The sequence below is a fragment of the Rhamphochromis longiceps genome, linkage group LG6, assembly GCF_057381845.1.
Source record: "Rhamphochromis longiceps isolate RC_006_pf linkage group LG6, R_longiceps_female_GT1.1, whole genome shotgun sequence".
Lineage (NCBI taxonomy): Eukaryota > Metazoa > Chordata > Actinopteri > Cichliformes > Cichlidae > Rhamphochromis > Rhamphochromis longiceps.
Genome location: NC_140562.1, coordinates 19,111,057 through 19,122,201, shown reverse-complemented (window position 1 = coordinate 19,122,201; position 11,145 = coordinate 19,111,057). Strand labels below are relative to the sequence as shown.

The following is an 11,145-nucleotide window of genomic DNA, read 5'->3' as shown; positions in this document are numbered from 1 at the left end:
GAATATTAAAGATTTATTGAAATCTGATCACAAACGATTCCAGTGACTGAACAAAGAAACACACTCCCCAAATAAACCACCGGCACACACATTTTTAGATACATAAAAAGCACTTACACGTTTTACAGCATGGTTTAACCGCTCTCGTTTAGTTTGATGCTGATAAGTGACAACCTCTCCCTGCTCGGTGAAGATGATCTTTAGAACAATTTCACCGCTCTGTTTCTTTCACAGCAACAAAAAGCGGCAGCACACGTGGGTCACCGGGGGTCGTGGCACAGTGATAACCCCCCCGCCCACCTCTGATCTGTGACCCACGACTTCTCCCCTCTGCCTCTTTAACTGCCCTCCCGCTTTCAGTTCACCTCCTCCTCCATTATCTGTCCATTTCAGGTGAAGATGCCCCACAGAGGAGCCCTCTCACTCAGTCTGTGTGTACAGGTGCATTTGCCCACAGCTTCCCCTTCTTTTAAAGCCTCCAATTGCTTTTTTAAAATTCCTTGTAGAGTTAAATGATCAGGCTCTTTTTCCCCAGAGTGTTGGAGGGTGTCCTCGTCTGGCATCGAGGAAGAGGCCAAACTGTGGTTAGTGCTGTGCGGTGAGGTTGAGCAGCCTCTTGCTCAGTATGGTGTTGTGCTGTTTCAGGTACTCGATCAGATCGGCCTGTTTCTCCACCACCTCCTCCAGATTAGAGCTTCCTCTGTAACAAAAATAAGAGTTTGTAAAAGATCCTCATACAAGAATACCAGCCTTGAGGGTTATCTCAAGTATTTCTCAAACTATGCAGCAATAAAAAAAAAAAAAAAAAAAATGTCTACAAAATCTTCAAAAAGAGTGTGAGGGTCCAAAAATGCCGCCATCATCTCCGAGCCGAAGCTCATTTAAAATGGACTGAGGGAAAGTGGAAAGCTGTTCTGTAGTCAGACGAATTGAAATTTGAAAGTCTTTCTGCAGACAACACCAAAGAGCAGAGGGAGCATCCAGCTTGCTTCGGCGCTCAGTTCAAAAGTAAGCATCTTTTGTGTACATTAGTGTCAATGTACATTTGGAAAGCCATCATCAATGCTGAAAGGTATACACGCAGCTTTTGGGGTGACACGTGCTCCCATCCAGGTGACGTCTTACTCGTGAAAGACGTTCCATATTTGAGCAAGACAATGCTAAGCCACACACTGCATCTACTGCTACAGCATGTCTTTGTAGCAGAAGAGTCCAGGTGCTTAACTGGCCTACAGGTCAGATCTTACCCGAATAAAAAAAAACATAATATAAAAAAAATTAAAATTGGCCAGTCATTAAATGGAAAATAAGACCCAAGACTGAGCAGCTAGGATCCTGTATTAGACGAGAATGAGACAACATTCCTCTCCAGCAGCTCCTCTCCTCAGTGCCCAGATGTTTACAGACTTGTTAAAAGAAGACTGGATGCTACACATGACCCTGTCTCACATGTTTTGGTATCTGATTGTATATACACAGGTTTGGAAGCAACATATGCTACCAGCCAGGGCTTGCTTGTTTCAGTAAGAAATTAAAGTCTGCACATATTAGAGCACCTCACTCACTGAAACATTTAATTCACTATGAAACAAAACAAACAAACAAAAAGATCACAAAGGAAGCCTGTAAAACATGCACCAAGTCTCATGTTGTGCCTCATCAGGCCCACATGACTGCATCTCCAAGCACTAACATCATAAAATTGTACTTTTTACCAAAGTTATTTTGTAATCTTTACCATCTGAATGTGAGGTAAATTGTAAACCGATCACGGGAGATGCTCTTAAACTGATCCCTTTTAAAATGGAAACTCATGCTGCTATGGCTTAAAATCACATTCATTCAATTCATGTGTCTCCACAGAGGAAACTTAAATCTGAGCACAGCGACACTTCTGTGGGTGCCTGAGTGAAACTGCTGTACCTGAATCCCGTCTCAGTCGGTGCGTTGGTGACGCTGTAGGTGTGTGAAAGCTCTTCCTGGCTCACATCTGGTGCAGCGCGCTCTCTGTTGAACCGCATCACTTTAACTGGAAAAGCAAACAAAAAGCTCTTAGCCTCGCAATAAAATCATCAAACCCGAGTTTTAATGCTGCCGACTGCTTGTAAAGGCACACAGACATTATTGAGCAGTGACAGGTTTCTACCCACGATAATCACCTAGGTGAGAAACATGACACTTTTAAAAAAAAAATTTAAATTGTTTTTCATCCCTCTGACTCTCCTAAACACATAGAGGCTGTTATATCCTGCAGTTAGTTCTTATGGGCTGCCATATCCTGCACTTAAACCTCTAATTCTCACACCCTAAACATGCACCTTTACTAAGGGGTGGTGCTAGCAGCAAGGTGTGTGTATGGTGGGTCCAATAGTTTACAGTAAGAGAAGCTGCAAACAAAATATGTGCTGGAGGAGTTTTTAGGGTCACAAGGCTACGGTTTGAGTACGTCTGTAAGCCTGTATGGGTGAGGCTGCGATGAAGGCCAAAGGGAGGAGCTGGCCGAGTATTGATAAGACTTGAGCGTCATTAGCCAGAAGAAATTGTCAGGGAGGTTCTAAAGAGCACTATCTTTACTTTGCTACAGTGCAGCATCTCAACATCAACACTCACACACAATCCAAAGAAATGCTACACATTCCTGCATAATGAGGCCCTAAATCTGTGTGTGTGTGCTCACAAGTAAATAAAGCAATAATAAGTAAGTATTTGTGGGAGAGATTCCTACATTCCTCAGAAATGAGGTGGAGGAGAGAAAAGCAAAAGGTATAAAGGCAAAATGTCACGATGAGCCTTTGTTTGATGCAGAAAAATCACAAACTGCTCTGAAATATTTACAATACCAGGAGAGAGAAAAAAAAAATCAACCATTTTCCCAGCTCACAAAAACGCTTTCATATATTAAATTTAAAAAAAAAAAAAAATTAAAAGAAAAGTTTCATACACGAAAAATGCCTTTCAAAAATATTTTTTTTTTAAAAAGCAGATGTATGGACAAATGTCCCTGAAAACTTTGCAGATTTCATTTTACTTTAAATATATTTGAACATTTAGCCGTTTTAACTTACATTAATTAGAACATTTAACAACGCAAATAAATCTAAGGAAAGCATGCACTGCATGCGGCAGGAAAAATCTTATTAACATCATAAAATGATGTATTTACATTTAGTTTTAGCAGACACACTGTAAGCGCTGCAGGCATCTGCTTCAGTAAAATTCCGACTTCAACAGACAGACAACAGGATGGATGGATTGGGCAGTGTAAAGGAAGTGATACATTTCACATGTTCTTGTTACAGACTCTCACGGCTGGACAGACAGAGCTCAGGCCTGGTCTGCTCGCATCTGAGAAGCCTCAATGACCCATCCAGGAAGGCCCATTTCCAGGTGACAACAGCAAAGCTGCAGAAGTGCTGAGAGCGAATGCGCCCAGCATGGTAGTGCGCCGGAAGTGTCGGTGCGGCGCGGCTTTGCAGACCCCACGTCTACATTGTTGTAGCTATGCACCATCAGCAGGGGGCAGTGTCAAAAATATGTCCCACAACCAGTTATGTGGGCTACTCTTGTTAAAGTTTGTGGTGTTACAACTTCTACCACGAAAAGACAAGCGTTACCACAAGAGTCTTTCTAGTGAAGCAAAGCAAAACAATGAAAACTACTGACTGAAGCCATACTTGATGCTTTTCAACAAAGCTTTGAGATTCTTAATGTTTTTGAAGGACCACATGCAAGTACATCTGCATAACAGCTTTGGTAAAGTTCCCACAATCCTCCTTCTCTTAGCCAAAGAGCATCAATGCAGCACCATGACCTAGCCACATAACAGAGAGGAACCAGCAAGAACACACTTTTGAACAGAAAGCATATAGATAACAGAGAGAAGCAGCGGTGAAGTCTTCTAGGTGTAGTATATGCTATGAAAAAACATCAAAGTCGGGCACAGAGTAGCAAAAAGTGGTTAAGAACAGCAGAGCCGAGACCCTGTGGAACTTCAAGTTCCAGACACACGAGCAGCTGCTGACTAACCGGCCAGACACAGCGGTGGCTGACGAGAAGCAGAGGAGGCCAGCTGTGACAGATGTGGTAATCCCAGCTGACAATAACATCAGAAAGAAGGAGCACGAGAAGACGGAGAAGTAGCAGGGCCTGAAGGAACCAGTGGAACAGATGGTGGACAGAGTGGAGGAATTTGGTATATTAGGCTAGGAGAACACACAACAGGTTCAACATCTGAGATGATGAGCAGTGCAGTCCTGGGAACAGCTAAGATACTGCTCTGAATCCTAAAACTCCCAGGCTTCCGGTGTAGCAATCAGTGGGTAGAAAGAAGAACGCCAGTGCTCAGTTTCCAATAACTATAGATCTTTTGCAAGTAGGTCAGCCGAGAGCATGTTTTCCCTTACGAGTAATGTTGTCTAAGAGTCTTTTCTATCAGTAAATAGATAAAGTAAGCCACAGTATTGCAAACAATGAGCACAGGGTAATTTTTCATGCAAACCGACCCACATTTACTATATATAGCGAGGTGTGTTGAATGAGGCGCATTAAAAAGGCACATTAACATTTATCATTTACCTGCAGGGAAAAATATTCCAAGCATTAAACATCGATGATTATTTATCATTCATAAAATGGTGTGAGAGATTAAATATTCACTTGTAGTCTGCACTGACAGGCATCAAACAAATATATTCTAAAATAATAATAATAGTAATAATGATAAAATAATGGAGGACCTCCTGATCAAAAATGTGGTTTGAATCTTTTAAAAGTGATTCAGTCTTGTTTTACTTCTCCCCATCATGCAGTATATGGGGTTGGTGTGTGATCGGGTTATACTGCAGCTATCAGCATCAATGTGTGTGTGTCTCTGTTGTGCCCTGCAGTGCTTACACTAAGTTCTTGGTCAGCCAGAAGAGAGAGATGTAAGGTAGGCCTTTGAAGGCCGGGGCATGGCTTTGATGTGCAAGGAGGTCTATAGAGGAGAGGGTATTCATGTTAAAATGAGAGAGGTCGAAACATACAGAAAACCTTCAAAGACACACACACACACACGAGCACAGACACATACCCACACACGCAATCACAATCAGGCACGCACTTCAAAGACAAGTTGAACGAGGACTTTATGGCTGCAGGCATTACATCTCTCTCTGAGAAAAAGAAGAAAAAGAGTTTGCTTTTTTCATTTTCTTTTTCACGACCTCACTGGTGCCACCTTGACTCTCTCCGATCTGTCAGGGTGCCTGTTTGTGCTCGGTTCGTGCTGTGAGGCATCGTTCTGATTGTGCTATGCCTGACTGCACTGATCTGAGCAGGAATGCAACCGGTGACCAGGGACACCCCCCACCACACACAAACACACTGAAAAACCAGCACTGTAAACACAGGGACAATGTGCATGGGTCTCCCATGGGTGAAGAGGGTGAAGGGGGTGAGGGCTACCCTTTGGCTAGGTTAAATCCTAATGCCTCTAATCTTTTCTCTGTGGCTCTTCGGTATCTTCATCTCACATCTGTGCCCCTCAGCTGCCAAACACAACTTTAATATGGATTTCCTTTCATCACATGATTCTTCAATATCAGCATCCTCTGATTTAGCATCTTTAACAGGAGTTTTCACTCAGAGGGAGGCAGGACTTCTCACACACACACACACACACACACACACACACACACACACACACACACACACACACACACACACACACACACACACACACACACACACACACACACACGGCAAAATACTGTTAACTGCCGATTACGACAATATCGCATCGTGGTATTTTTGAAGACAACAAATTGCAATTCACACAATTGATTAAAAAAACAGATCTTTGTCATATGTTGCTGCGATCTTCACCCTCTGACACTTTGGATAAGCCTCAGTTCCTCTAATCTGGATAAGCAGTTAAAAGAAACGGGTGGATGGATGTAGCGGTTGCGTTTGTTAGGGGTTAAGATGCCAACCATGAGCCACAACGTCTCCAGATCACTAGCACCTGGGGGGGCTTTAGTCACATCTCTCTCATTCATTTCCTGTGGTTCCTCCCCGTTCTTCAACAAAGGCAGAAAAACAAATCTGTATAACCCCGATAACTTGCCAAATGAAACCAGATACCTTTTTAGTGCCTTATTTACTAAAAACAAAACAAACAAAAAATTTCTTTCCTTCTTTAAAACTTCTATTCTTCTCAGACACGTCATGAATGAGTGAACCACATAAGAAGATTTTAAATCAGTGAACTACTTCATAAAATCAAAAAATTAAGAATTGCTTTGGGTGCGTCTGCTTTTGATTCCTTTCCCCTGAACTAAAATTTGACTTCCTGCTACCACACAGTTTAGTTTGATGTGCCTCAAATGGAAAACTGGGAAGAATTTCAAGAATTTCTGGAGATTTATATTAAAATAAGGCGTTGACTTAATTTACAGCTGTGCACGTACGCGGTGTATAGCTTCATCTTATAAAATACTTACGTACAATTAAATGAAGTAAATCTGAGTCTCTGTCCTGTAAAACCATCTGAACACAGCAGTGTCTTCTACTATACCCGGTCCTCCTGTATGAAAACTGATTTGGTTTTAGGCATGCACGGCATCACCTGCTTATTTCACTGCATGTGTGGAAAGCATGCATTTAATGCATTTCATGGCTAGATTATGGTTCTGTGCTTTTTATTTTTTGCCTTTTTAAAAATGCATCACACTGTTTGCAAGTCTGATTCTAAAGGCTGTTTCTACATAAAAAGCAAACTTTTAGCTAACCTGACATTAAAAAAACAAACAAACAAAAAAAAAAACCAGATGATAAAAAATTTTGTAGATTAGTTTGGTTTCACCATCCTAATGAACAATTAGTTTTATACTACAAAAAGCAGCGTCACAGTGAGGGACCTTTCCGTTAATAGCCGCTGCTTCGAGCCAACAAGCTACCAAAGCTACTTAATCTGAAATGTGTATCACAGGGTTAAATAACAATAGCTAAATTTAACCAGTTTGTTCTTGAGGGTTAAGGCAAAGGAAACGCACACAGTGGACACACAGACAGTGTTCAAAGTCTGCAAACACCGTGCTGAATCTGAAGCAAAGAATCAGCAGATCAGCAGAGAGGAGGAGGGTGGACAGAGAGTTGAATGGTTGATTGTCATGCTGTCGAGTCTGAAAAGGGCAGGGCAGGTATTGTAATGCAAACGCACTAAGACACAGTGTGGGGGTAGTGTGTGTGTAATGTAATCTACAGGGTGTGCCTCTCAATATAAAAAACAGCTGATGTTAGAGCTGCTATCTAATAAGTAATGCTGCAGCACAAAAAACACACTCTTATTATGAACTAGTGATTGAGAACCAACAGTAAAAAAGTGTTATTACATTAAACTCTACAAGCTGTATGGAAGCCAGTGAATGTGGTAGAGATAAAGTCCCAAACGTCTCTGGAGGTCTTATATCAGCTGTTTTTTTTTTAATCTGAGAAAAAACATCAAAAAAACCAAAACAAAATAAACTGATATTCGGTATTTAGTCAAGAGTTGTTTTCACAATGAAACTCTGGAAAATATCTGGAAAAACCTGGTCTGTGCATTATCTTACATGTGGCAGACACAGGACACCCACTTGCTCGCTCGCGATAGACTCTCTGGACAATTACTTGCTCTATTCCCACAAGGATTCAGTCAAACATTACACAGACTTTACTAGAAAGCAGGCAGGTTAAAGACTGTTTAATGTCTGCCCCGACTGATTAGGGCAAAAAATGTCTTTAACAGTTAAAAAAAAAAAAAAAAAAAAAGGAAAAAAAAGAAAAAAGAAGAATGATTAAGCTAAGCATGGACTTCCTGTTTATTTTTCCATGTGCTGCCTTTTTGCAGCTAATATACAATACGGGATGCTGTGTAATAATAATAATAATAATAATGACGATGATGAATGTAATAACAGAATTCACTGGTATTGTATATCCGTTTTTAATGCAGTGCTGGCTGAGGGCCTGAAGCTCACAGGCATCCAGTAGTGACTTTAAGTCTTGTTCCTTTCTACAGAGAGATTTCCCCAGATTCTTAATGTACTCCAAATGAGATATAGCCATTCAGGGAACATTATTTTTTAAAATTTTCCACAATTTATAGATGCTGTTTTTGTGCAGATCAGTGAAACTCTGCTTTTCCAGTATGCTCATTTTTATACTAAAGTCACTAACCTGTTGCCAGTTAACCTGATTAGTTGAAAATGTTTTTGCAGCTGTTTCATTTTAGCACCACTTACTTTTCCAACCTTTTGCTCTCCCGGTCCCAACTTTTTTGAGACGTGTTGCCGCTGAAGAAATTCAAAGTGAGCTGAGATTTTTTAAGAATATTAAAACATCTCATTTTAAACATTTCATTCATCTTCAGTGTTCTATTGTGAATAAAATATTGGTGTATGAAGTTGAAAATGATTGCATTCTGTCTTTATTCACACACGTCCCAAACCACACCCAGACTTAAGTTTGACCACAACGAGTTTATCTGATCTGTACGTAAAGGAACTTATATTTCAGTTTCTTCTTCATAAAGAATTTTAAAACTGTATATTTTGTCTATACCTACCCTTTTTCAAATGTATATTTGATTTTTAAAATGGTTTATTACTCTACAACTTCAAGGTTAAACTATTTAGATGTGACAGGGAAGGTAGGAAAAAACAAGTACATGTGCAGACTAATTGGTTAGCAACAAGGAGCTCGAGTTTCATCTTTCAAAAAATAATTGTCTTGGTGTTTCAGAATGTAAGCCTGAGTATTTGATGTTAAAGGTCTATATACATTATTTTAGAAACCTTAAATTTGTCTGCAGTCCTACAAAAGGGTCAATCTTAAATCCCCGATTGAGATTCTTTTACTCAACATTAAAATAAGATCACTTTACCTATGTAATACAGCAGGTATGGCAATGTCAACAAGACCTCAAATCCCAGAATACTGAGCAGCACGTAGACGTGTACAGTCTGTGGTAATCTCGCAGCCAGAAGAGTCATAAGCAGAGCGTTTCCTGTTCACACACACAGAAATATAAACACTTACTTATGTTTTAGGATTACTGCCACCTTGTGGATAACACTGCCCATTACAGATTCATTCACTGTATCCTCATGAAAAGTTGTACCTGCAGAGTGTATGATGAACGGCACCTGTTTCAGCCTCTGCATTTGTCTGTAAAACCGCAGGTATCCTCTGCTCCGAGCACGACTGTGGTGGTGATGCACGCAGCCTGTGAACACCAGCACCAGAATCCATAAACACGACTTTGCGAACACGATGACGCTGTCGCCTTGGACTCTCCCCAAAATACTCTTACACACTTCCTCTTGGCCGAATTTTAATACACACAGCACTGCCACGCAGACAGACAACACAACATAAACCACCTGAAAAGAACAAGAGAGTAGAGGATTTGAGACTTACTGGTATTTAATGACTTGGTGAACACTGCGTATGTGCAAATGTGTGCATATCATACATTCAGCAGAGTCAGCAGGATGGCATGGCAGTGTGTTGGCACAGTCTGAAACTCTCTCCTGATGGCAGAGTGGAGGGCATCCGCAGAGATCAGGGGCCCATCCACCAAAGGCTCTTCCTCTATGCTTCGTGTCATATCTGCGGAGGAGCCTGCCTGCTAAAACAAACACATACATGCTTTATGCAACTGCCGCCAGGTCGCTTAAAAGTACCTTAAATTCATTAAGTACGATCAGATCCTTGAGTTTGAGGTGATTTAGCAGCTGTTTACAGGAAGAAGCAGCAAATTTAAACGGTTTTTATCTCAAATTCACTATGGGCTTTTGGGTCTGATAGAAGTAATAAGTGGTGACTGAAAACAATGACTTCCCAAACTTACCCAGAAGCAGGTCTGCAATTAATTTGAGAGCAGACCAAGCAGGTCTGGCTTTAAGGTTTGTGTGCACTTCGAAAATGTATGCAAAACTAACGAGTATTTAAGGCTAGTCAGTCAAGGTTTAGGCACTTAGATGCGTAAAGACAACTTATGGTGTGCTTACTCCACACCACTTGTGCTGGCTACTAAAAGAAAAAAAGAAGCTAATATAGGGTTTCAGTTCTTAATCTCGGTTCAATATCGGCACTGAAAATAAGGGAAATGAGCACATATTCATGAGTTAAAGAACTCGGTAGAGATATATAGAGCAAACATTTACTAGTTAATTATTTCCAAAACAAACCTGCTGCGGAACAAGAGAAGCAGAGTCGCAGCTAATTCACGTCTCATCGTGTTGTTTTTAGCCGACAGCTTCAACTAGCCAGCTAGCTCACAAGCTAACTTCCGCGTGCAGTTAAACATCAATATAAGGAAACAAGCGCGCTGTTGACGTGGCAATCAATTTAATGTGGATTGAAAGGTACGTACTGCATAAAGCGAGGGTCCCTTTGGGTCCATCTGTCCGGACGTTCAGCGTTTTTAAAATAACAACAACAAACTACATTGGCTTACAATTTATTTGCCAGATAGGTCAGGTGAATATTAGTAAACTTCCGGTCCTTCTTTTTTTGGCGCCGTTTTCTGGCTACTTGCTCAATAGTTCCGTTTTTTTTTTAATTTTAAAACCGAAAAATAATTACATCAAAACGACTTCAGATTGCGGTAAAGCCAAAACCGGACCGGATATGAAAAAAAGTTTACTGGTGTAAAAACCAGTTAGTTTTTTAAAGGCTCATTGAAAAGAGTTTTAAGCCTCAAACAAACTCATCCATCTACGAGGTGAACTATGAACAAAAAACTTGTGATCTGAATTTCTAAAGTGGGAAATGAAAAAAAGGCGAAGGTTTTAAGGGTGAAGAAATGACTCATCCTTCACACTACACTACTCATAATGTACTACAAAACCCGGATTACAATGCCAAGAGCTTACGTAGTGCTGTCTCAGAACATTTTATATATATTTTGTTATTTTTGTTTGTTTCTGTGTGTGTAATAAAATATAATACGACCTTCCTGAAACATTTGAACATTTCCATGGTAACAGCGAACAGCACCAATCAGAGACCTCGCTGGAATTTAGGCTTCTGGGTAAAGTAGTTTTCCCGCGATATCGAAAAACAAAACTGTTATTTGCTAAAATAACGCTGAGATCGCAGAGTTTCGAAGGGAGCACA

At 40.6% G+C, this 11,145-nt stretch overlaps 1 protein-coding gene across 4 annotated transcripts; it reads right to left on the bottom strand.

Moving 5' to 3' along the window:
* Positions 1 to 10,551, bottom strand: tmem192 (transmembrane protein 192). Of its 4 annotated transcripts, none has more exons than XM_085409579.1 (6): positions 10,400 to 10,551; positions 9,497 to 9,652; positions 9,143 to 9,404; positions 8,906 to 9,028; positions 1,924 to 2,029; positions 1 to 700 (listed from the first exon to the last, which is right to left on the bottom strand). In XM_085409579.1, the coding sequence occupies exons 1-6, from the start codon at positions 10,427 to 10,429 to the stop codon at positions 586 to 588; spliced, it is 792 nt and encodes a 263-aa protein (XP_085265705.1). In that variant the 5' UTR covers positions 10,430 to 10,551; the 3' UTR covers positions 1 to 585. The 4 variants fall into 4 exon arrangements, with proteins under 4 accessions (XP_085265705.1, XP_085265706.1, XP_085265707.1 ...); XM_085409580.1 differs by having other exon boundaries at positions 9,497 to 9,649; positions 10,400 to 10,546; XM_085409581.1 differs by lacking the exon at positions 10,400 to 10,551 and adding an exon at positions 10,215 to 10,345.
* Positions 10,552 to 11,145: the final 594 nt, after the last annotated feature.

Coding starts and splice junctions, on each gene's coding strand:
- tmem192 (XM_085409579.1), bottom strand. CDS start 10,429: ATGGACCCAAAGGGACCCTCGCTTTATGCA. Junction 9,405..9,496: donor TCCTGCTGACTCTGCTGAAT/GTATGATATGCA, acceptor TGTTCTTTTCAG/GTGGTTTATGTTGTGTTGTC. Junction 701..1,923: donor CCGACTGAGACGGGATTCAG/GTACAGCAGTTT, acceptor TTTTTGTTACAG/AGGAAGCTCTAATCTGGAGG.